Here is a 26,140-nt window from a genome sequence, read left to right on the forward strand (position 1 = left end):
TGGCCACACATGATGCTCCATACTGTATAATGGCCACAAAGTGCTCCATACTGTTTAATGGCCACACATGATGCTCCATAATGTATAATGGGCACACAGTGCTCCATACTGTATAATGGCCACACATGATGCTCCATACTGTATAATGGCCACACATAATGCTCTATACTGTATAATGGGCACACATAATGCTCCATACTGTATAATAGTCACACAAGATGCACCATACTGTATAATGGCCTCACATGATGCTCCATACTGTATAATGGACCCACATGATGCTCCATACTGTATAATGGCCACACATAGTTACTCCTACACACGCGGCTGCGCTCCGTACACCTTGCAAATACGGCTCTACTCCGTACTCACGCGGCCCCGCTCCATTCACCTTGCACACACCCAGCTCTGCTCCATACACCTCATACACACCTGGCTCTGCTCCATACACCTCATACACATGCAGCTCGCTCCGTACACCTCATACACCCCCGGCTCCGCTCCGTACACCTCATACACCCCCGGCTCTGCTCCGTACACCTCATACACATGTGGCTCCGCTCTGTACACCTCGTACACATTCAGCTCCGCTCCATACACCTCATACACATTCAGCTCCGCTCCATACACCTCGTACACACAAGGCTCTGGTTCGTACACCTCGTACACATTCAGCTCCGCTCCATACACCTCGTACACACATGGCTCCGCTCCATACACCTCGTACACTCACGGCTCCGCCCCATACACCTCGTACACACACAGCTCCGCTCCATACACCTCGTACACACACGGCTCCGCTCCATACACCTCGTACACACACGGCTCCGCTCCATACACCTCGTACACACGGCTCCGCTCCATACACCTCATACACACACGGCTCCGCTCCATACACCTCATACACACACGGCTCCGCTCCATACACCTCGTACACACACGGCTCGGCTCCATACACCTCATACACACGGCTCCGCTCCGTACACCTCATACACACATGGCTCCGCTCCATACACCTCGTACACATTCAGCTTCGCTCCATACACTTCATACACACCTGGCTCTGCTCCATACACCTCATACACATGCAGCTCGCTCCGTACATCTCATACACACACTTGCAATTGCAACCAACACAGCAGAGTCCTGCAATCCATGGAGGTTCCGATCATGTGACCCGTGACTCCTCCCCTCCTGTGACCTCATCACAGGTCCTGTTTGCACAGAGCAGCCAATATGTGGTGTGCTGCTCTGCGGGTGCAGGGATGACCAGCTGATATTGCACACCGTGGGTTGTGAGCAGGGCCGCACGCACCGCACTAGTGACAGCAAACGTCAGGGATTATGGAGAGTCAGCACCAGGTGTTCTGACCGCCGCTCTGCCACCCCCTGTCTTTCAGTGAGGACTGCCGCCTGAAGCAAAGGGCTCAACTTGCCTCATGATAGCAGCGTCCGTGATTGTAACTCTCTACTAATCGGCCTCTCTCTTACCAAACTCTCCCCGCTCCAATCTGTACTGAATGCTGCTGCCAGGATCATATTCCTCACCAACCGCTACACCGATGCCTCTACCTTGTGCCAGTCTTTACACTGGCTACCCATCCACTCCAGAATCCAGTACAAAACTATTACCCTTATCCACAAAGCTCTCCATGGCTCAGCACCACCCTACATCTCCTCTCTGGTCTCAGTCTACCACCCTACCTGTACCCTCCGCTCCGCTAATGTCCTCAGGTTAGCATCCTCAATAATCAGAACCTCCCACTCCCGTCTCCAAGACTTTAGACGTGCTGCGCCGATTCTTTGGAATGCACTAATCAGGTTAAGACGATTAATCCCCAATCCCCACAGTTTTAAGCGTGCCCTGAAAACTCATTTGTTCAGATTGGCCTACCGGCTCAACGCATTAATCTAACTATCCCAGTTTGGCCCATTCAAAAAGCTTAAACCATAATGAAGTTCCTTGCATCATGTTCTCATACACTTTATGCAGTTATTAGCCCTCTGTGTCTGTACTGCAACATACTTAGGCAGTTAACTGGTTCATGCAGCTTTACATGAACACCCGAGCCTTACACTATGGCTGGTCCGAATAACTAAAGCAATTGCTACTATCCACCTCTCGTGTCTCCCCTTTGTCCTCATAGTTTGTAAGCTTGCGAGCAGGGCCCTCATTCCTCTTGGTATCTATTTTGAACTGTGATTTTTTGTTATGCTGTAATGTCTATTGTCTGTACAATTCCCCTCTATAATTTGTAAAGCACTGTGGAATATGTTGGCGCTATATAAATAAAATTATTATTACAAAAACCAAAACAGAAGAAAAAACACTTCCGCACTGCTGCAATCAGTTAGACCCAAGAATCTCTAACCCTTCTTAACTGCTTAAGCCGTAATGCTATGGCCCCATATATACCCATGGTGCTGCTTCCAAAAAACACATTTAGTAAGCAAAACAATAGCAAAAAAGTGGAGCGCACTCACCGGGGTAAGATCGTCATTTCTTTATTCGGACATACAACAACTCAGCAGGGAGGAAAGTGAAAACAAACGGACGACGACCGTTTCGTGCAGACGGCACTTCAACATAACATGTAGCCTGTGCATACACCTTCCAGGAAAGGGCAGGCTACGTGATGGGGAAATGTGGTGCCCTCTGTATACATTTATGTTGTATATTGCAGAGCTGAAATCCAATATTTGTAATTCTCAAGAATTAAGATCAGCAAGGAAAACACATTTTAATGGATTTCAAGAGATCAAGTGTGTATTAGATGTTATGTCTATATATACAGTACAGACCAAAAGTTTGGACACACCTTCTCATTTAAAGATTTTTCTGTATTTTCATGACTATGAAAATTGTACATTCACACTGAATGCATCAAAACTATGAATTAACACATGTGGAATTATATACTTAACAAAAAATTGTGAAAATATGTCTTATATTCTAGGTTCTTCAAAGTAAGAATTGAGTATATAATTCCACGTGTGTTAATTCATAGTTTTGATGCCTTCAGTGTGAATGTACAATTTTCATAGTCATGAAAATACAGAAAAATCTTTAAATGAGAAGGTGTGTCCAAACTTTTGGTCTGTACTATATATATATATATATATATATATATATATATATATATATATATATATATATATATATATACATTTTCTATGGAAATACAAGGGCACAGTCGTTTTCAAGCCAATTAAACTAATACAAAACACTTTCAGATTTTTTGCTGCAGGCAGTTTAGAAACATGTTCCAGCATTTGATGAAAGAGGAGAAGCGACTGCTTCAAAAAGATGAAATCGAGGTAATCTCGGTGGCCCCCCATGGACCCTATGGAAGTGAAGTTGAGAGACAGAAAGCAAAAGAGAAGACGGCACAGAGGTAAAGTCCTATCTGCACCGATCTTCCCCAACTATTATTCTAGGAGCTTCTGAAACCAGGCAGACTAATGATGACGCGTTGTGTATATGGAAATACATGTCATGAAAAAATACTCGCGTCTACTGCAAAATGTAAATAAAATGACCTGGAATATTTCCTAGTGACATTGTATTTGTAAAATATTCATTTCCTATCAAAATTCAGATTAACTCTTTCAACCCATTACAATGACAAAATATGTATCCTCACTAAGAGCTAGACGACTGTTATTCCTATCTGTGCTCCATTTACAGATGTCATATAATGGTGGCAGATTGCAAGTAATAAGCTGTGGTTCCACAGTTTTTACAGCATTGATATGAATTTCCATTAGATGCCAGTTGGATTTAATCATTGTTTAGGAACTGTTCATTTTCCTTAATGTCTGTAATCTCTGAAATCTAGAGATTTACCTTCTATCAGTGTAATGTATAGTGCCCAGGCCGGACAGTCATTTAACGCTCCAGCAACAATGCTGGAGGGTGCTCAAATAACATACACATACAGTAGTGTTCAAAATAATAGCAGTCTAATATGGCTCACCAGATTAATCACTGTTTTTGGTATAAATTAAATTACCACGTGTCAACCAATTTACCAGTTGGTGCAGTAGATTGTTAGAAAACCAGCAGACTCATCATTCATGAGCTGAATGTTTTTGAGTTTGTGTATTAGAATAATTAATTGAAGGGGGGGGGGGGAGTTCATAATAATAGCAGTGTGGAGCTCAGTTAGTGAGGTCAATCATTCTGTGAATAAACAGGCTTGAATCAGGTGGGTGTAAACAGGACATGTTGTACATTCGTTTCTCCTTGAAAGCCTGAGAAATATGGGTCATTCGAGATTTTGTTCACAAGAACAGCGTACTTTGATTAAAAAAGTTGATCGGAGAGGGTAAAACTTATAAAGAAGTGCAGACAATGATCGGCTGTTCAGCGCAAATGATCTCCAATGCTTTAAAATGGAAAGCCAAACCAGAGAGACATGGAAAAAAACGGAAGACCACCATTCGAATGGAGGGAAGAATAGCAAAAGGATCAGCTAATGATCAGCTCCAGGATGATCAAAGACAGTCTTAGGCTACGTTCACATTAGCGTTGCGCCGCCGTGCGTCGGCGACGCAACGCGCGACGCACGCTAAAACGCGTTTTGCGACGCGTGCGTCGTTTTCCGACGAAAATCGGACGCACAGAAAATGCTACATGTAGCGTTTTCTTGCGTCCGACGCTAGCGTCGGAAACGACGCACGTGGCGAAAAACGCCACCAAAACGACGCACGCGTCCCCTATGTTAAACATAGGGGCGCGTCGCCGCTGCGTCGCCGCTGCGTCGCCGGCGCAACAGCGACGCACATTGGCGGAACGCCAATGTGAACGTAGCCTTAGGTTACCTGTGAGGACTGTGAGGGTATGTGCACACGTCCGGATTTCTTGCAGAAATTTCCTGAAGAAAACCGGAAATTTTCTGCAAGAAATCCACATTTTTTTTTTTTTGCGTTTTTTTCGCGTTTTTCTTAGCATTTTGCAAGCGAAATTAGCTTGCAGAATGCTAAAGTTTTCCAAGCGATCTGTAGCATCGCTTGGAAAACTGACTGACAGGTTGGTCACACTTGTCAAACATAGTGTTTGACAAGTGTGACCAACTTTTTACTATAGATGCTGCCTATGCCGCATCTATAATAAAAAATAGAATGTTTAAAAATAATAAAAAAAATTTAAAAAATGGTTATACTCACCCTGCAGACAGCCGATCTCCTCAGCGGCGTCCATTCCTATAGATGGTGTGTGTGTGCAGGACCTTCGATGACGTCGCGGTCACGTGAGCGGTCGCGCGGCCAATCACAGGACCGCGACATCATCGTAGGTCCTTCACACAGACCATCTATAGGAACAGAAGCGGCAGCATGCAGCGCAGAGAGGCGGGAAGACACCGGGGCCATCAGAGGGTAAGTATGACTATTTTTTATTTTAATTCTTTTTTTTTTTTTTACTAATTATATGGTGCCCAGTCCGTGGAGGAGAGTCTCCTCTCCTCCACCCTGGGTACCAAGCGCACATAATCTGCTTACTTCCCGCATGGTGTGCACAGCCACATGCAGAAAGTAAGCAGATCAATGCACTCCTAGGTGTGCGGAGTCACCACAATTCTGCATTTTTAATGAACATGTTGCTTTTTTTTCCGCAATGCGATTTTTTTCGCGGGAAAAAAAAGCAACATTTACACTAGAAATGCGGAATACACTGTAATTAATAGGAGGCATATGTAAGCGTTTTTTTCGCGTTTTTATAGCGAAAAAACGCGAAAAAAATGCAAAAAATCCTGAACGAGTGCACATGGCCTGACAGTTAGAAGACGCCTGTGTGAAGCTAATCTCTTAGCAAGAAGTTCCTGCAAAGTCCCACTGTTAAAATAGACATGTACTGAAGCGGATACAATTTGCCAAAGAGCACATCAACTGGCCTAAAGAGAAATGGAGAAACATTTTGTGGACTGATGAAAGTAAAATTCTTCGTTTTGGGTCCAAGAGCCGCAGACAGTTAATCAGACAACCACCAATCTCTGCATTCAAGCCTCGGTACTCGCTGAGGACAGTGAAGCATGGTGGTGCAAGCATCATGTTGTTGGCATGTTTCTCTTTCTATGGTGCTGGGCCTAGTTACCTCATACCCGAGATCATGGACAAGTTTGCAAATATTAAAATACCTGAAGAGTTCATGTTGCTTGATGATGAAGAGGTTATGCCCTTGAAATTGGTGTTTCAACAAAACAACGACCCTAAACACACCAGTGAACGAGCAAAATCATGGTTCCAGTCCAACAAAATTGAGGTTATGGAGTGGCCAGCCCAATCCCCGGACCTTAATCCGATAGAACACTTGTGGGGGACATCAAAAATGCTGTTTCAGAGGCAAAGCCAACAAATGCCAAAAAACTGTTGGATGTAGTTCAAGCATCCTGGGCTGGTATAACAGGTGACAGGGGCCAGAAGATGGTTGACTCTATGCCACTTAGATGTAAATCACTTCTAAAAAACTGTGGGAATACAACCAAATATTAGTTAGCGATTCACAGGAATGCTAAATCCACAAAAAAAAAATACATATTGTGAGTTTGTAAAGACAAATGCAGACACTGCTATTTTTTTGAACAGACCAATGTTCATTGTTTGTTATTTTCTTTGAAGTAGTTAAAAATATATATATACATTTCTCTTCATGTTTTGAATAAGAAAACATTGTGCAATGTTCCCAATACTGGAAATAGAAACTAGTATAAAGATTTTGTGATTAACTTATGTTTCTGGACACACTGCTATTATTTTGAACACTACTGTAAATAACCTAGGGAATGTGGCAACTAGCTGTCCTAAGGTTGGACCCAGGTCACTAAAGAGAGTGTGAGTACAAGTTCACATAACTGGGTCATCATGAGACATCTTTCACTAGTTAGGTTAGATGAGTCTTGTGTAGGCACACTGTTTGCCCACCTATAAGGCCAGCCCTATTTATGGGGATAATATTTAGATGATTATTTTCTAATACTCGCCATCATTAAATACATTGCATGTGCAGGTATCAGGATGCCTGAATATTTCAACTACATGTGCTTTCTGAACATCTGACCTCCACGGTCATAGATGGGAAGATACAGATGTCATCCACTCCCAGATTTGGGCACCTCTTCTTCGCGCTCTACACATCATTTTAGAACACAGCGGGAATTTAACAAAGCAGAATCTATTTGTAGACCTAATGAGTAGTACTTGTGAATATGTGAAATTCTGTTAATTGCAGAAAGTTTCATCCTACTTTTCTGTAGCTGCTTATTCTATGTAATTCTCCAGTAACCTGTTCAAATGTGTCATAGAGCAGTAAATAGAAGAGGCCAATGCCACCACATGGTTGTGAGCATTCTGCCATCTCGGACAGAAGGGCTTCCGCTTGAAGTGGCATCTAGTGTTGACTGCTCACAGGAGGAAATGGTCTATAACAAATGGAGGCAACACTGAGATAATGTGAGGAGGCATGTAACCTGGGTGGTTACAACAGTATGGTGCTTGAACAGGTTCACAACAGAAAACAATGTCACCCAATTCATAAGGTGATGGCTGCGCTACTTGTGGCTTAGAACGGTCTCATTTAACTGCACTCAGTTTTGTTGCCCAAATCGCTGAGAGACTCCCCCTAAATCTGTCTCTGGCACAAGCCTCTCCAAGGGGAGGCCTCCAGACCCCCCTTCAGCTCTAGAACAGACTTTGTAGTCAAGAGTAGAGGGATTGACATGCACTTATGGCAAAGACCACTTCAGCATTAAGGATCACCATCGAAGTCTTTATGGGAGCGGCACACGCAACATTAAACATCCTGTTTTACAGTGATGGTAATTATAAAGCCATACACAGAGGCATTTTAAAACTCTGTTACAGGTCTACAACTAAGTGCGTCAGCAGCTTGCAGGATCAAAACTGCTGCTGGACTCCTAAAGAAAACCTCACTTACCAATGGGTCAGTGTTCTCATCATGTTACAGTGGGGAAAAAGTATTTAGTCAGCCACCAATTGTGCAAGTTCTCCCACTTAAAAAGATGAGAGAGGCCTGTAATTGACATCATAGGTAGACCTCAACTATGAGAGTCAAAATGAGAAAACAAATCAAGAAAATCACCTTGTCTGATTTGGCAAGATTTATTTTGCAAATTATGGTGGAAAATAAGTATTTGGTCACCTAAAAACATGTAAGATTTCTGGCTCTCACAGATCTGTAACTTCTTCTGTCCTCCACTCATTACCTGCAGTAATATGCAAATTGCCTCTTCTGAGGAAAAGAGGACTTAACTCTATAGCGCCACCTGTTGGAAGTAGCGATCCTACAAGTCACAATCAAACCTTTAACGAGTCGTGCAATATGACTTAGGATAAAAGCCAAATCAGTATCTCAATTGTAGTAATGGCACCTGTTTGAACTTGTTATCAGTAGAAAAGACACCTGCCCACAACCTCAAAGTGTCACACTCCAAGCTCCACTATGGTGAAGACCAAAGAGCTCTTGAAGGACACATCTTTTTAAGTGGGAGAACTTGCACAATTGGTGGCTGACTAAATAATTTTTTTCCCCCACTGTATATGGAGAAAATACTTGAGATAAAAGAAAAATGTGAAATTGCTCATTTCTCATTCCTTGTGTGGTTTCACTGATTAGAAATAAAGGGTATTTGCCTAATATATGTGTTATTCTTCCTCAGGCTGAGAGAAAGACATATGGCAAAAGTTTTTGAATCAGTTGTGACAGAGCCAACAACTTTTAATGAATGTAAGTGCAAAAAAACCTAAACAAAACATATCTACATGTAGTATACATCTTATTCTGATATCATTGGATTATCTGTTTGTCTGTATTTTACTCATTTACATATTGCCATCATATTCCGCAGCGCTGTACAAACATTATCGGCACTGTCACCATTGGGCTCACAATCTAGAATCCCTATCAGTATGTCTTTAGAGTGTGGGAGAAAACTGGAGAACCCGGAGGAAACCCACGCAAACATGGGGAGAACCTACAAAGTCTTGCATATGTTGTCCTTGGTGGGATTTGATCCCAGGACCCCAAGGCTGGAAAGTCACTGTGCGTTCCTATGTATGCTCCTCTCTGTTATCTCCCTGTGCCTGTCTGACATCTGCCGTTGTATACGGATATATAGTTTCTTTGTTTTCCAGAATAGGCTAGCCGGTCAGTATGGACGAGCTCCCACACGCTGTTGATACAGTGACGTTTCCATGTGCAGCCCTATAATTAGATATGTTTTAAGCCGTGACATGTCCAGGAGCCGTGTGTGCCCAGCTGGAGCTGTATTTACACGTGGCCTCTATTTCAGACTATAAAAAAGCTTTATCCTCAGGATTACATAACTATTACAAGAAGGGTCCAGGTATAATGCACTGTAGTCTGCAATATTTATTTTGTTTGGATGGCTGATAAATTGCACCGCTGATTCGGGTAAATGAGGAAGAGTCAGTGATTTATTGGGGCCAGAATGCACTCATTTGCTTTATATGGCTGTTATTGTGCAAGTACCTGGTACAATAAGCTCCTTAGCTTTGAGCTCAGCTCGTTTTCCTATAAATATAAGATTATCAGCCTGAATCCCCACTATGTGATGTATGGAAACTGCTAGTTCTGATCATTACTGATTCCATTGTACTCATTTATCTGCTTTATGGTGCTGTCAGGTGTACAGTCACTATGTATTCTGAAAATAATGCACCATTGTGACTAAACCGTAGCCTTAGTAATGTGAATACTGTTCAATAGTAAGGCTATGTACACATGTTGCGGATTTTGCTGCGGATCTGCAGCGGTTCTGCAGCAGCTTTTCATGCATTTACAGTACCATGTAAACCTATGGAAAACGCAATCCGCAGTGCCCATGCTGCGGAAAATACCGCGCGGAAATGCTGCGGGTTACATTCCGCAGCATGTCAATTCTTTGTGCGGATTCCGCCGCGGTTTACACCTGCTCCTTTATAGGAATCCAGAGGTGTAAACCGCAGGTGGAATCTGCACAAATTCCGCATAAAAACCGCAGTAAATCCGCAGGTAAAAAGCAGTGCCTTTTACCTGCGGATTTCTGAAATCCGCTGCGGAAGAATCCGCAGAGCTCCTTTCTACGTGTGCACATACCCTAACAGCCACAGTTTAACCCTGTAGTTCCAGACACATTGTTCTCTCCTCTCAATGGGCATTGTGCACCGCATTGACAATGGACAATCTATAAGTTTGATGCTGGCACGTTTAGGTGGGCTGCACTGTGGGAATGAAGAACCTTGGGATTCTAAAACGGTTTTCATTAATACCAACGTGTTTTTGCACCAAACCAGCGTCTTTCTCAAGGTATAAAAACCACTTGAGTTAGTTTAGATACCTTGAGAAAAGCATCGATCCTGCGCAGAAACGTGTTGGTGTTAATGAAAACCGTTTTGGAATCCCAAAGCTCTTCATTCACGCAGTGTAGCCCACCTAAACATGCGAGCATCCAATTATGCCTTTATACATCTGGGAGAAGCATTTCCACCAGCCACGGGGCCGCAGTGGTGACTTTCCACACCTTTATAGGTGATATACACAACACCTTGGGGTGAGCGCTACCATCGCTTATACCTATCCTTTATCACATGATATTGCCCTATTTTTTGAGCACTTCTGTCCCTCTCCAGAGCTTCTAAACAATCTGCAAGTTGTCAGACAAGGAGAGACTGGACAATGAAATTCAAGTTATATAAAAATCTTTAGAAATATGTTGCACAAGTATCATATCAAAATTAAAGGTATTGTCCACCACAATTATTTTAATGACCTAACAACAGGATAGGTCATCAATATCAAATATGTAGGGGTTTAACACCCGGCACTCTCTCCAATCACTTGTTACCAGCTCCGACAGTATTCAGATGAAATAGCAGCTCGCAGTACCTAGTAATGGCCACTGAGCAGTGTATGGAGCTGTGCTGCTCCAATTCGTATACTGCTTACATCCTGCCATTAAAGGAAACCTGTCACCCCCAAAATCGAGGGTGAGATAAGCCTACCAGCATCAGGGGCTTATCTACAACATTCTGGAATGCTGTAGATAAGCCCCCGATGTATCCTAAAAGTTAAGAAAAAGAGGTTAGATTATACTCACCCAGGGGCGGTCCCGGTCCAATGGGTGTCGCAGTCCGGTCCGGCGCCTCCCATCTTCATCAGATGATGTCCTTTTCTGGTCTTCACGCTGGGCCTCTCTGACCTTTCCCGGCGCCTGCGCACTGCAGTACTTTGCTCTGCCCTCAACAGGGCAGACAAAGTACGCCTGCGCCATAGCCGCAGCATGAAGACCAGAAGAGGACGTCATCCTTTGAAGATGGGAGGCCCCGGACCGCGACGCCCCCCACATCGGATGGCCTGCCCAGGGGACTATAATCTAACCTCTTTTTCTCATCTTTTAGGATACATGTGGGCTTATCTACAGCATTACAGAATGCTGTAAATAAGCCCCTGATTCCAGTGGGCTTAGCTCACCCTCGATTTTGGGGGTGACAGGTTCCCTTTAACAGAGCTGGTAAAAGACGATAATTGGGGTGGCGGGTTTGGACCATCACCGATCTTGTAAGGATAGGACATTAATATCAATGTAGTTTAAATCCTCTTTTCACATTGATAGTATTAATGGATAATGAGAAACAATTGAAGCTTTACCCTGGAGCCGCTGTGGATGTTATGTTAAAGAAGTGCATTATCAGCCAAAATGTAATATATTGTTATAATGTGTTCTGTAATCTCCATGCCCAATCTGTTAATAACATTTAAGAGCTGCTGGAAATTTCTATTTCTGGATGCACAGTGGATGGAAGCCAGAAGTTTGTCAATGGACTTCTCAGAGAAGTTGTGTCATTGTTCTCACAGGTCATTATCTGTTGTACATCAAGAAATATAAAGACCGGACAGTATATGCTATATGGTGAAAGGTATTAGTGCAATATGGCTTATTGTATACCTCAATTGTATATTAGGATTATTAGCAAAATGTACAAACTTTCTGCAGTCCACAATAAACAAATCAGACGAGCAATTGAAATACTTCAAGCACAACTAATACAAGTGAGTTCTCCAAATTCAACTAAAAATGCAACTTTTCGTTACTTTATTATTCAGTCCCATCATGACAAGCACTTTTAATATTTAGTAGAGCACCTATGGCTGTTATGACCCACTGCAAACATATTAAATAACTATTCCTCATGGGCAGAGGCAGAGGCCTGCAGTTCACTAGTAATTTTGAATTGTCTGGAGAATGGTTCAAAATGTTATGAGCTAAAATCTTTGCCTTGTACAAACACATTGAATTTACCTAGAGATACGAGATCAAAGCTATAAGAACACTGGTTATACTACTTGGCAGAAAGAGGAGGTTATCACCACCAGATTCTGAGGGGGTAGGAGATCCCAAACCCTCAAGTGACTGCAATATACCTGCAATAAGACTTGTTGGCAGCAGGCATTGAGGTTTCAGTTTGCATAGTAGAGCATATAATAAATTCTGAAGGTCTCAGTGTCTGCACTCCAAAACCAGCACCTCTATTGACCCAAAAAGCACCAGAAACGTTAGTTTAGAAATTCTGTTCTGTGGAACGATGAAACAAAATTGGAATATTTCAAATCTAGGGATCATCGTTTAGTCTGGAGGAGTAGAAGAATGAAGCATATGCTGAAAAGAACAACCTGACTACACTGAATAATGGCAGTGACTCTGTGATGCTCTGGTGCTGCTTTGCTTCTTTTAGCACTGGAAACCTGCAGCATGTGGAGGACAATCTGAATTAAACCGAGTATCAGGGAATCTTAGGAGAAAGCATCACCCTTCTGCGAGGAAGCTGAACTGTCATTAGACCTTCCAGCAGAACAATGATCCCAAGTATACCCCAAAGTCCATCAAGGTTTGGTTTCAGACGTCCTGGAAAATTCTGGAGAGGTCCTCAACTGCCTGATTTTCACCCCACAGAAAATCTTTGGTGGGCTTGAAGAACGATGTTGGTGTACGCAACTCAAGAATATTAGCGAATTGGAGGCCATTTTCCAGTATGAATGGGATGATACCTCAGGGACACTGCCAGAAGCTGATGTCTGACAATACATCACATTTGCAGCAGATCATAACAGCTAAAGGGTTCTTTAATTGGTACTGTAGACTCTGTTAATAATCGTGTAGAATAAGTCTCAAAGTGCAGTATTCATTACAAGTGGAATTTTGTGATGAATTTGGAGAAACCACTTTTATTAGTTGTGTTGCACTATTTAAATTGTTCTTGTTTGCTTGATTTATTGTGAAGCGCAAAAAGTTTGAAATTGTGCTACTAAATCGAATTTGCATGGGGGGTTGATTGATTTTGATTGCAACTGTACATCTGAAGACAGCATAGGGGAGAGAGGATGCCACACAGCTTAGACGTACTGTAAAATGTTGCCTATGTGATTTTAAGGGAGAGCTGTCAATGACTCTACTTTGTGAGACCAGACAACATTTATATAACTTTTTATTGTCGTATATTATTAATTAGTGTAAAACTACATATGCCTGTCCTCTATAAAGCCTGTACCACAAACTGTCTTTAGATAAGACAAAATAAGAAAAGTTGACTTTGTCAGTATTCTGACAGGATCAAAGAGAACCATTTAGTTATGGAACCTCAAGAAAAGTTCTCTGCAATTATTAATAAAGGTATGTCTTATATGACAATGGATGCACAGTATTTGATGGTCTACCTTTTAATGACAGATGGGAGGCCCATGAAAACCATTTCCTACCAGTTGTCCAATGCCCCTCCTGCTGGAGACAACTGGACAGTTCCTCCAGATAATGAAGAAGTAACTTCTGATGCAGAATCTTTTGATCAAGAGGCAACCTTATATGACTTCACTAATGATACGGTAAGTTCTCGATTACTTTGTAGTATTAAAGGGAATCTGTTAGTGGGATCAACGCTCTTAAACTGTCTATATGGGCATGCAGGTCATAGAAAGTTGAAAAATATGATACCTTGATATCTGCAGTTCTAAGGCTTAATCCAGAGAAATCCACATTTTCCTTAATATGAGCTGTTAAGATTTATGGGCCGGACACTGATCTCCCTGAGAATCTGCCTCCAGAGATCATTTTAAATGAAAGGGGAGTTACCAGTGTGAGACATGTAGATCAGGAGGGCAGACTGTCAGTCATTACATGTCTCACACTGGTAACTCCCCTTTAATGTATAATAAGCTCTGGAGGCATATTCTTGGAGAGATTTGTGTCCTGCCTATAGATCTTAACAGCTCATTTAGATAATAATAATGATAAAGGCACAGATTTCTCTAGAATAAAACTTTGGATTGCAGATATCAATGCAACATTTTATTCTTCCAATGACCTACATGCTCATATAGACAACTGTTTTTAGAGTGAATGATGAGTTCAGGAGGCAGATGGAGGAGAAGAACTCTCATAAATAGAAATAGAAATACATACTCTGATAAGATATATTAGGGGGTTATCCTGGACTATTTTATTTTTTTCTTACAGGCAGTAACTACCCGTTTGTTCTGTCCGGCGCCAATCTCTGCCAGCTCAGAGTAGTCACAAACCTCTCCTGCCGGTGATTGTGTGGCTTCCTGTGAGGTCACATCAACAGAGCAGCTGCTTCTTGTCCGCTCTATTCTGTTCAGAGGGAATGACTGCCTACGTCATTCTCTCCACTGCCTAACTGCAGGGAGCTGGATGTCTGCCTATGGGGATGCATTATACTATGTAGACTCTGCCTATGGGAGGTGCATTATTCTATAGAGTCTGCCTATGGGGGGTGCATTATACTATAGTCTGCCTATGGTGGGTGCATTTTACTATAGAGTCTGCCTATGGGGGTGCATATACTATAGAGTCTCCCTTTGGGGGGTGCATTATACTATAGAGTCTGCCTTTGGGGGTGCATTGTACTATAGAATCCACCTATGGGGGGTGCATTATACTATAGAGTCTGCCTATGGGGGTGCATTATACTATATGTAGTCTCCCTATGTGGGGTTCATGATACTATAGAGTTTGCCTATGGTGAGTGCATTATACTATAGGGTCTACCTATGGGGGATGCATTATACAATATAGAGTCTGCCTATGGGGGTGCATTATACTATAGAGTCTGCCTATGGGGAGTGCATTATACTATAGAGTCTGCCTATGGGGAGTGCATTATACTATAGAGTCTCCCTATGAGGGGGTGCATTATACTGTAGAGTGTGCCTATGGGAAGTGCATTATACTATATAGAGTCTCCCTATGGGGGTGCATTATACTATAGAGTCTGCCTATGGGGAGTGCATTATACTATAGAGTCTGCCTATGGGGGGTGCATTATACTATAGAGTCTGCCTATGGGGAGTGCATTATACTATAGAGTCTCCCTATGGGGGGTGCATTATATTGTAGAGTGTGCCTATGGGGAGTGCATTATACTATAGAGTCTGCCTATGGGGGGTGCATTATACTATATAGAGTCTCCCTATGGGGGTGCATTATACTATAGAGTCTGCCTATGGGGAGTGCATTATACTATAGAGTCTGCCTATGGGGAGTGCATTATACTATAGAGTCTCCCTATGGGTGGTGCATTATACTGTAGAGTGTGCCTATGGGGGGTGCATTATACTATATAGAGTCTCCCTATGGGGGTGCATTATACTATAGAGTCTGCCTATGGGGAGTGCCTTATACTATAGAGTCTCCCTATGGGGGGTGCATTATACTGTAGAGTGTGCCTATGGGGAGTGCATTATACTATAGAGTCTGCATATGGGTGGTGCATTATACAATATAGAGTTTGCCTATGGGGAGTGCATTATACTACAGAGAGTCCTCCTATGGAGAATGCTTTATACTATATAGAGTCTGCCTATGGGGAGTGCATTATACTATATAGGGTCTGCCTATGGGAAATGCATTTTACAATATAGAGTCTGCCTATGGGGAATGCATTATACTACATGGAAGCCTATGGGGAGTACATTAGACTATATGGAGGCCTATGGGGATTGCATTATACTATATTGAGGACTTTCTGGTGCAGTATACTAAATGGAGGCTATCAAGGGGGTCATCATACAGTGTGGAGATTACAGTGACCGGGCCATCATACAGTCTTGGAGCCATCAGACAGTTTGGGGAATACTATGAGGTCAGTATATATACAGTGAGGGGGCATTATACTGTGTATAAGAGAGCATCATACTGTGCAGAGGGGAGCTGTACAGGGGGAGACTCGGGACATTGTAAATGTAAGGTGGGCACTTATTGTTATAGGGGAACTCAGGCTACTTTGAGTCGAAGGGGCACACAAGGCAATATTACTTTGTAGGGGGCAAAATGTGGGCACTGTTTTCTAGGGCACTTGCACATGACATTACTATATTCTAACCACACAGTAGGTGCAGTAATAGGGTCACATACGGCAGCAGCATTGGGGTACCAACAGGATGAGGAGTTTGTGCAGGTTGGGGATAGTCCCATTGTGGAAGGGGCTGAAACTATAAGATGTGAATTGTGTCTTTGTTGTAATCTCTGCAGTCGAGTCCTGGCTGGAAGAAGTTATGTCGGTCTGGACCAGAAGGAAAAGAGGGGAAAAATGACCGATTCCATCAGAAGGAACATCAGCTGTGAGTCACCATCTATAACTGTGCTGCAATCTCTTATATGTTCTGTAGGGCTAATATCTACCACTGACCATATGGCGGTAATATCAGTGTTGGTCTTTGTATAGAGATTTTCAGCAACATCGCTGCCATCTGCTGAGGTTCTCCTCCACTATTAGGATGCGTCACGTCACACAGTTGTAATCAAGGTTACCTGGTTAGGGGCACTCTCAGAAGTTTTGCCCCCTCCCCCCCCCCCCTTCCCCAAACCGAATCCCTAGCTACACCTCTGATCTGAGGTCTTTTCTGATAGATCAAGCCCTTTATTTTTTAATCTACAAAAAGCCTACAAATCCTAGTAATTCTCTATAGTCTAGAGGTAAAGGCGTATTTGAGTTCTCCCCAAAGTTGTTCAATGATCATGATGACTGGAGATCAATGAAGGCCACTACAGAGCCAATAGTCTTCACTTTCTTACACTGCAGCTACTGAAGGGTCAACTTCAAGTGTAAATCCCAAAATTGACATGCAGAAAGCTCTGGAGGAGGATTTAGTGTCCCCAGCCCTTGGAAATATTTTTTTGCCTTGCAACTTAATCATCTTAAAGGCTGGGACTGCAATAATCCTCTTGACATAGTTCACTCTTTATGTCAGATTTTAAGTACTTACAATATTCTTTATGCTCTGCAGGCCGAATAGTAAGGAGAGGTATATTGCTTACTATATCTGTATTTATTATGTCTGGAATGCCTTTAAATGGGAGCATTGGAATTGTACATACCTGTATACCTACTTGTATATGGAGGAATAATCAAATCCCAAATTTGAAAACTGTTTATCTGAAATAAAGATAAATTTAGTCTATGTAAAAATTATTTTTGAGTCTGTATGCCGATGACCTGCTACTGTATGTGGGTGATATAGAGTCATCTTTTGGCCCAATAATGACAGATATAAAGGAGTTTGGTCAGAGTTCAGGCCTAAAAAATCAATTGGGATAAGTCCTCTATATTACCACTGGACCCTCTTCCACATATGGAAATAATTGCACCAGCTCGGATACAAGGGGTGGAACAGTTTATATATCTCGGTGTGGTGGTCGGTTGTAATATTAAAGACTATATAGTCTTAAACATTAACCCCTTACTAGATAGATCTAGAACCAAAATAAATGTGTGGTGTAAATTACCTGTGTAATAGGTAGGGGGAATTTCATTAAAGTGATTTTGATGCCAAAATTGTTGTATTTGCATCATAATTCCCCATGTTGGATCCCCCTCCCATATTCCAAAAAGGTGCAATCATCGTTCAGAGAACTGATATAGTGCAAGACAAGGGCAAAAGTGCAAGGGACAAAACTGAGGGAGATTTGGAGATTCCAGATCCATGGAAATATTTTATAGATTCACAGATGCAATATTTTCATGGGTGGGAAAAAAGAGAGGTATGGTCAAGGATTGTAGTCTTGTCCTTCAAGACAAATATGGGTGTCGCCCAGATACGTACTGGAGGTGGGCACTAAGTACACAGAGAGACCCTCACCTTAGCAATGATGTACAAGGTGTGGAACATGGGGAAGACACTGTTAGGGATGAGGGTATACTCTAATTTTACCCCATTATTGTAAAATCAGCAACTGGTGGAGTTTGACAAATTGACTGGTTTCGGAGGTTGGAAATCAAGGGGAATTCAGACTTTAGATCAGTTAATAGAAATTAGAACACTTAAAAGCTTTAACAAACTTTAACAAGAGTTTGGATTGCCTCACGGCCTCTTCTTTCAATAGCTACAACTAAGGAATATATATGTCACTCAGTTTAACGCTGCGGAAAAATTATTTACTAGACTCAATAGCGGAGGGAAGATATACAACCGGTTTAATTTAAAAAATCCATCAGCAGCTCTCACAGTTTTGCATAGGAGACCATCTCCTGAAAGCTAAATTAAAATGGGAAGGCGATGTGGGGCCGATTACGGAAGAACAGGGGAAAGAGGTGTTGGAACTCACTGCTTGACTGTCCTCCTGTGAATCTCCGAGGTGGAGGAAAGCAAAAGGTTTTTAGTGAGGAATCGGAGGATATTAATGTCTGTAAGAGTAGTGATTGTTGTCCATATTGCTGCCAGAGTGATGTATTTATATTGCAAAGTTTCTATTTCAACCCCTTTCTTGGCCCTATTATGATGGAATAAGTTTAGGATGCAGGTGCCTAAAGAAGCACAGCTTTAGAGGAGGAAATGTGGAATGGTCGCCCCACCTGACTGTTTAGCTTTGCTCTGTAAATGATATGACAAACTGGGATGTTTCTGTGCCCAGATAAATCTGGTTATAGCAGCTTAAAATGTAAAATGAAGGAGGCAGGCAAGTAAATGGCTATGGTCTGGAAAAAGTATTTAAAGATGGGTAAGACATTCATTCTAATTGCGTTAATTATTCCAAACCACGATAACTGGAGCTTATTACTTTTTTCAAGATCCAACTTAACTTTACATAATGCGCAAATACAATTGGCATTGTATATACAGCTCTGGCAAAAATTAAGAGACCACCACATCAAAACCCTGTCATGGGCAGCCCAATCTCCAGACCTGAACCCCATTGAAAACCTCTGGAATATAATCAAGAGGATGATGGATAGTCACAAGCCATCAAACAAAGAAGAACTGCTTAAATGTTTGCTCCAGAAGCAGGGTGAAAGACTGGTGGAAAGCATGTCAAGACGCATGAAAGCTGTGACTAAAAATCATGGTTATTCCACAAACTGAACTCTTCCTGAGTTAAAACATTAGTATTGATGTTTCTAAATGATTGTGAACTGATATGAATGATTTCTTTGCATTATTTGAGGTCTGAAAGCACTGTTTTGTTCTGTTTTGTTTTTTGGACCATTTCTCCTTTTCAGAAAAAAACAAACAAAATTTATTGCTTGGAAATTCGGAGACAAGTTGTCAGAAGTTTATAGAATAAAATAATTTACATTTTACTCAAAAATATACCTATAAAGAGACAAATCAGACAAACTGAACATTTTGCAATGGTCTCTTAATTTTTGCCAGAGCTGTATGTATTTAAAAGGACGAATGTAAACATAACGTAGTCCACTAGGGAGTTAATGAATCCCAAACTGGGGCTCCTTAAACTGAAGGTAGGCCTCCATTTTAATAACATCTATTTTGAATAGGGGTACATACAGTATTTATAATTCTGCATTTGTCAAGTTGGTGAAGATCTGTAGTACACTGCAAAATCTGGACAGTAAAAATGTATATATAAAAAACTTTTTATAATACATTTTTTGTCTAATCTATGTATCATGTGGTGATAATGGTGGTGAGAAGGAGCAACAGACTATATAACATAATATGGCAAACCTGAAATACTCTATACCACAATTAGTTATCTTGTAGATGTCACATGTATGGCTCTTGTGCAGTTGTGCCAATATGAAAGCTAGATGCGTTGATACTATTACAATACTTCATGCTTTATTTCAGATAATCCCAGGAAGATTTGTCGAAAAATACTACAGGACAGGGAGGAAATTCCTTACAGTATTTCCAGATGGAAGTGCACAAATTTTGTATCCTTTGCACTCCAAACTTTGCCTTCTTTATTATGATAAATGTCTTAGTGTGTAGAGCCCTCGTGTATTCTCTGGTATTCCTCATAATGGGCATAAGCACGACACCAGGTAGGGAATAAAGACACTGAGCGTTATTCATATTTGTCCTGTGGCTTTGCTTGCATGGTTTAATATTTTTCTCATTAAATAGATACAATCTTTTGCTTTAATGCCAACTGAGAAAATAATATGCAGTTATTGTGGCACCGCCATGGGGCTTGTTGCCGCCTTATTGACCTGTGTGGAAAAATCCTCAGCAGGTTTTCCACTGCTTATCGTTGAGAGAGGTGTCATAAGAGAATTAAGTACAGTATACTGTATATATGCTCCTAAATATTACTTCGCTAGTTAAGGTTTGTTAGCAGATAATTGTTTAACCCCTTAACAACCAAGCAATTTTTCATTTTTAAGCTTTCATTTTTCCAGGATCCCTAATTTTTTTTTCTTCCCTCCGACATAGCCATATGAGGTTTTGTTTTTTTGTGGGACTAATTGTACTTTTGAATGACACCATCTATGTTATCATAGGATGTGCTGAAAAATTGGAAAAAAAAGTTAAAAGTTAGGTGAAATTACGGAAAAAAAAAATCCACAACTTTTTTAGGGTTTTGTTTTAATTGCGTCCATTCTGCACTAAAAATCACCTGGAAACATTATTTATTTTTTCATATTTTTAAAAAGCTTTTTTTCTCTTTTTCCTGTTTTACTTTGTTAGTTTCCAGTCTCCTATGATGCCAAACCACAGGCTAGACATCACAGGAGAGATCACATGACAGGCACAGGGGTGTTGAGTGGACCCCTTGCTTTCATAGTAACCCATCAGCTCCCTGCGATTGCGTCGCGGGAGGGACAGTGGACATCCAGACTAACGTCTGGGCCGAATTGCGGCACTTAAATGCTGCTGTGTAAAAGGTTAACAGCATCAATCGGTGAGCTTGCCAATTACTGCCATTGAAGGCAGATGTCAGTAATATAATGTAGTCGGCATCTGTCTTCTGTGGTGCGGATTCTTCCTCTGAGCTCACTCCAAAGTCCCTGACATGCTCAATGATGGATGCATACGTCATTTGAGCATTAAGGGATTAAACAATGATTGATGGGATGATAACTCACAACTTGCAAATAATGTCAGGCAGTTGTTTGACAGGATGAGAATCGTGAATGAAATGGTTGGACAGTGATCGTTACATTGTAACATTAAATATCGTGCCCGTGCTCAGACGGACAGATGATATCTGAAGTGTATTTGTGTTCAATGTCCAAATCCCATATGTGATACTAAGTATATTGAACACATGAATTCATAAAGAACTGTACAAATATTTCTGTTGTGTATAAAGAACAGTTAATCAAATTGGCAATAAGATTATCAATTTCACGGATGTACATGAACAGTACTTAGAGTAATAATGAGGACCAATATGACACAAATATGCGTTCGTTCCACTACGCCAACTGCTAGAGAGCCAGACCTATTTAGGATTTGTATTCCCACACCTCCTTTTTGATGGTCAATAACTGAAAGAGCAAACACTCTCCATTTACTTTACACTATTCTAAAAAAATAATCAACATTTTTTTATTCGCATAAACGATTTTATGCACAATGGATGAGCGTTTTTGGACACATTGTTCAGTCATTCCATTCACTGTACATAATTATCGATTATTCTACTCAGCTTCTCCACACTGTTCAAACACCGGACTGCATGTCCAACTTAAAGGTTTGGCCGATATATGTTACGGCCACCGCCTTTCAGGGCTTATCTACAGCATTGTATAATGCTGTAGATAAGCCCTCCATCCAACCTGCAAGAGAAGAAAAATAAGTTTTGCTATACTCACCCGGGGGCAGTCCGGTCCGATGGGTGTCGCAGGTCCTGGTCCGGCGCCTCCCATCTTTTTGTGATGCCGCCCTCCTGCTTGCTTCATGGCTCCCCGCATCACGCTCCTGCGCAGGAGTACGTCTTTTCCCTGTTGAGGGCAGAACAAAGTACTGCAGCGCGCAGGCATCGGGAAAGGTCAGAAAGGCCCCACGCCTGCACACTGCAGTGCTTTGCTCTGCCCTCAACAGGGAAAACACGAACTCCTGTGCAGGAGTATGATTCCGGGAGCCATGAAGCAAGGAGAAGGGTGGCATCACAAGAAGATGGGATGTGTCGGACCAGGACCTGTGACACCCATCGGACCGAATCTCCCTGCAGGTGAGTATAATAAAATGTATTTTTCTTCTCTTGCGGCTCAGATCGGGGCTTATCTACAGCATTATAGAATGCTGTATATCAGCCCTGAAAGGTGATGGCCGTATCTTATATCAGCCAAACCTGGTGACAGGTTCCTTTTGAAGGTTCCTTATAAGTTCTGTAGGCTTCCTTCACACATACACTTTGGTGGCCTTTTTTAAATGGCATGAATTTCATGTATTTTTTATAAGCATTCTTTTTATGCCAATTTTTGTGTTTGTGGTTATGTTACGTGGATTTTTTTCGCCTTTTTTTTTTCTATAGAGAAGTTTATGAAGAAAGCCCTGATAAAAGAACATGTCAAAAAGATGCTGCATTTTTGGGTGGGAGGAGGAACACCCAAAACATACTTTTAACAGTTTCCCAAAGCATGTCATGATTTTTCAAAATTAGTCCTCGCAATGTCAAAAATTTCTTGGGATCAAAGTGGAATTAATTTAAAAATGGAGTATTTGGGGGTGAGATGGTGTTGATTTTATTCAAATTTTGGGGGTCGATGTTGAGAAGAGAGACATTCATTGGTTGGACCACAGATGAGGCTTAATGTCCAAAATATCAACAACATTGTTGGTAACTATGTCAAAATATGCACTTAATTTGGATTAGAAAAACACCATATAAAAGGCCACTATTTGTAGTGTTTCATGTTTCACTACTTGCAGCTATTGTTTTGCAGCAATGTTTTTGTCCCCCAAAAAGTTGGCAAATAAACCTACTGTATGTGATAGCATGTAGTAATTATTTTATACATACCAATTAGCGGGGAAGCACAGCAGCAGAATATTCTCTCCCGCCAGCCCGGAGGCTGCATAGAATATCTGTGTATCATGCAGTCACAAATATGTGCCAATAAGATTACTGGTTATTGGCCTTATCTTGCAGCTATCCGTCGGGTAATCTGGCCATCATTATTATTCCAAGTAAAGTAAAAGAATCAGTCTGCATTGTTCAAGAAGACAGAGAGCACAGCGCAGACATCCTAGCGGTATTTGGATCTTCTGGGAAAGCTACCTGCTACCACCTAAACAAGAATGTATGGTATGTGCCACCCTACTTTTAGCTTACATAGTCCACATGTGCATCTTACCTAATGAGCCAAACGGTCCTGTCAGCATTATGATTCTTTTCAGGTAGTAGGGCTTGATGTAATTAAAGTCAATAGACCAGTCTGCTAAGGCTAATTTGCTGAGATATTAATAAGAGTCGCTCCCTGCACATTCACAGCTCTGCTGCTAATATTAACTGAGCTGGCCACCTTCCAATGCGTGTGTTACCATAAGCGGCCAACTCAAAGATTGTGGTGTGTTGCTGATGATCATGAAAATAGCATTTCTTGGAAGTGAACAAGCTGTAAGCAATAAAAGACATCCACATACTAAAAATACTATATTATATATATGAATATACAGTATATATATATATATACATACAGTATATTATATATATATATATATATATATATATATATATATACCGTATTTTCCGGCGTATAAGATGACTTTTTAACCCCTGAAAATCATCTCAAAAGTCGGGGGTCGTCTTATACACCGGGTACGGCGTGTGCAGGGAGCGGTCCTGGATGGTTCCCAGGGTCTGGTGGAGAGGAGACTCTCGTTCAGGAACTGGGATCCATATTCATGTAAAAAAAAAAAAAGAATAAAAATAAAAAATATGGGATATACTTACCCTCTGACGGCCCCCTGCTCTCAGCGGTGCAAGCGGCGGCCCCCGTTCCTAAGGATGCATCGAGCGAAGGACCTTAGATGACGTCATGTGACCGTGACGTCATCTAAGGTCCTTCACTCGATGCATCCTTAGGAACGGAGGCCGCCGCTTGCACAGCTGAGAGCCGGGGGCCGTCGGAGGGTAAGTATATCCCATATTTTTTATTTTTATTCTTTTTTTTACATGAATATGGATCCCAGGGCTTGAAGGAGAATTTCCTCTCTTCCAGACCCTGGGAACCATCCGTACTGCACACGCCGTATAAGATGACTGGGCGTATAAGATGACCCCTGTTGTGAATTCAGCTTTTGGGCTCCCTCCGGTGGTTGTAGAGGGTAATGCAGTTGTGTCTGGATTGCAGGAGTGGACATGTGTATCTACTAATTGCAGGACGGAACATTTGTTTTTGCTGTCCACCTGCAGTGGACCTTATAGTTCTGTGCATTTTCATGTTTTTATCTTGTCCAGCTTGGTCTGTGAAGGATTTTTTGCAGCCTAGCTATTTCTCTGGAGATGCAGATATACCCCCCATGTCTTTAGTCAGATGTGGTGATCCGTATTTTCTGCGGTGGATATTTTCTAGTGTTTTTATACTGACCGCATAGTACTCTGTTCTATTCTTTCTTTTTAGCTAGTATGGCCTCCTATGCTAAATTCTGATTTCATTTCTACGTATGTTATTTCCCTCTCCTCTCACAGTCAATATTTGTGGGGGGCTATCTATCCTTTGGGAATTTTCTCTGAGGCAAGATAGGTTTCCTGATTCTGTCTTTAGGGGTAGTTAGATCTTAGGCTGTGCCGAGGGGTCTAGGGAGAGTTAGGTACCCCCCACGGCTGCTTTTCGTTGCGTTGCTAGGTTCAGGGGTTGCGGTCAGTACAGGGACCACCTTCTCCAGAGTACGTCTCATGCTGCTCCAAGGCCACCAATTCATAACAGTACAACTGGCCAACAATGAGTTAATTGCATCTCAGAAGAAGGGTGGAAAGATTTTGAGCCATTTTTTTTTTCCTCAGCCTGTTTGGTCTGTTCCTCCCTCTTTACCTCTGGGTGGCTACGGAGTCTAGTATTAACATGAATCTTCAGGAGTTAGTTTCTCGGGTGGATCAGCTTGCTGCTAGGGTACAGGGGATTTCAGATTTCATTGTTCAGACTCCTGCCTTAGAACCTAAGATTCCCACTCCTGATTTATTCTTTGGTGACAGATCCAAATTTTTGAGTTTGAAAAATAACTGTAAACTGTTTTTTGCATTAAGAGCCCGGTATTCTGGTGATACTATTCAGCAGGTTAAAATCATCATATCTCTGCTGCGTGGTGACCCACAGGATTGGGCATTTTCCCTGGAATCTGGCAATCCTGCTTTGCTTAATGTTGATTCGTTCTTTCAGGCATTGGGGTTGTTGTATGATGAGCCTAATTCTGTGGATCAGGCTGAGAAAATCTTGTTAGCCCTGTGTCAAGGTCAAGAAGCGGCAGAATTGTATTGCCAGAAATTTAGAAAATGGTCTGTACTGACTAAATGGAATGAGGATGCCTTGGCGGCAATTTTCATAAAGGGTCTTTCTGAATCCGTTAAAGATGTTATGGTGGGGTTCCCCACGCCTGCTGGTCTGAGTGATTCAATGTCTCTGGCCATTCAGATTGATCGGCGCTTGCGCCAGCGCAGAATTGTGCACACTGTGGCGTTGTCTTCTGAGCGGAGCCCTCAGCCTATGCAGTGTGATAGGATTTTGTCTAGAGCTGAACGTCAAACATTCAGGCGTCAGAATAGGTTGTGTTTTTACTGCGGCGATTCTGCTCATGTTATTTCTGATTGCCCTAAGCGTACTAAGAGAATCGCTAGTTCTGTTGCCATCAGTACTGTACAACCTAAATTTCTGTTATCTGTGACCTTGATCTGCTCATTATCATCATTTTCTGTCATGGCAT

The 26,140-nt window shown here is 41.9% G+C and overlaps 1 protein-coding gene across 1 annotated transcript in view; it reads left to right on the plus strand.

Moving 5' to 3' along the window:
* Window positions 1-26,140, plus strand: part of LOC138638306 (glutamate-rich protein 6-like) — a 128,370-nt gene that overhangs the window by 67,558 nt on the left and 34,672 nt on the right. Inside the window, exons 7-11 of the mRNA XM_069727516.1 lie at window positions 3,235-3,395; window positions 8,676-8,743; window positions 13,743-13,894; window positions 20,117-20,202; window positions 23,370-23,525. Of these exons, the coding sequence (XP_069583617.1) occupies window positions 3,235-3,395; window positions 8,676-8,743; window positions 13,743-13,894; window positions 20,117-20,202; window positions 23,370-23,525 (623 nt within the window). The remainder of the gene's footprint in view (window positions 1-3,234; window positions 3,396-8,675; window positions 8,744-13,742; window positions 13,895-20,116; window positions 20,203-23,369; window positions 23,526-26,140) is intronic.

This window comes from Ranitomeya imitator, chromosome 5 (genome assembly GCF_032444005.1).
Source record: "Ranitomeya imitator isolate aRanImi1 chromosome 5, aRanImi1.pri, whole genome shotgun sequence".
Taxonomy (NCBI): domain Eukaryota; kingdom Metazoa; phylum Chordata; class Amphibia; order Anura; family Dendrobatidae; genus Ranitomeya; species Ranitomeya imitator.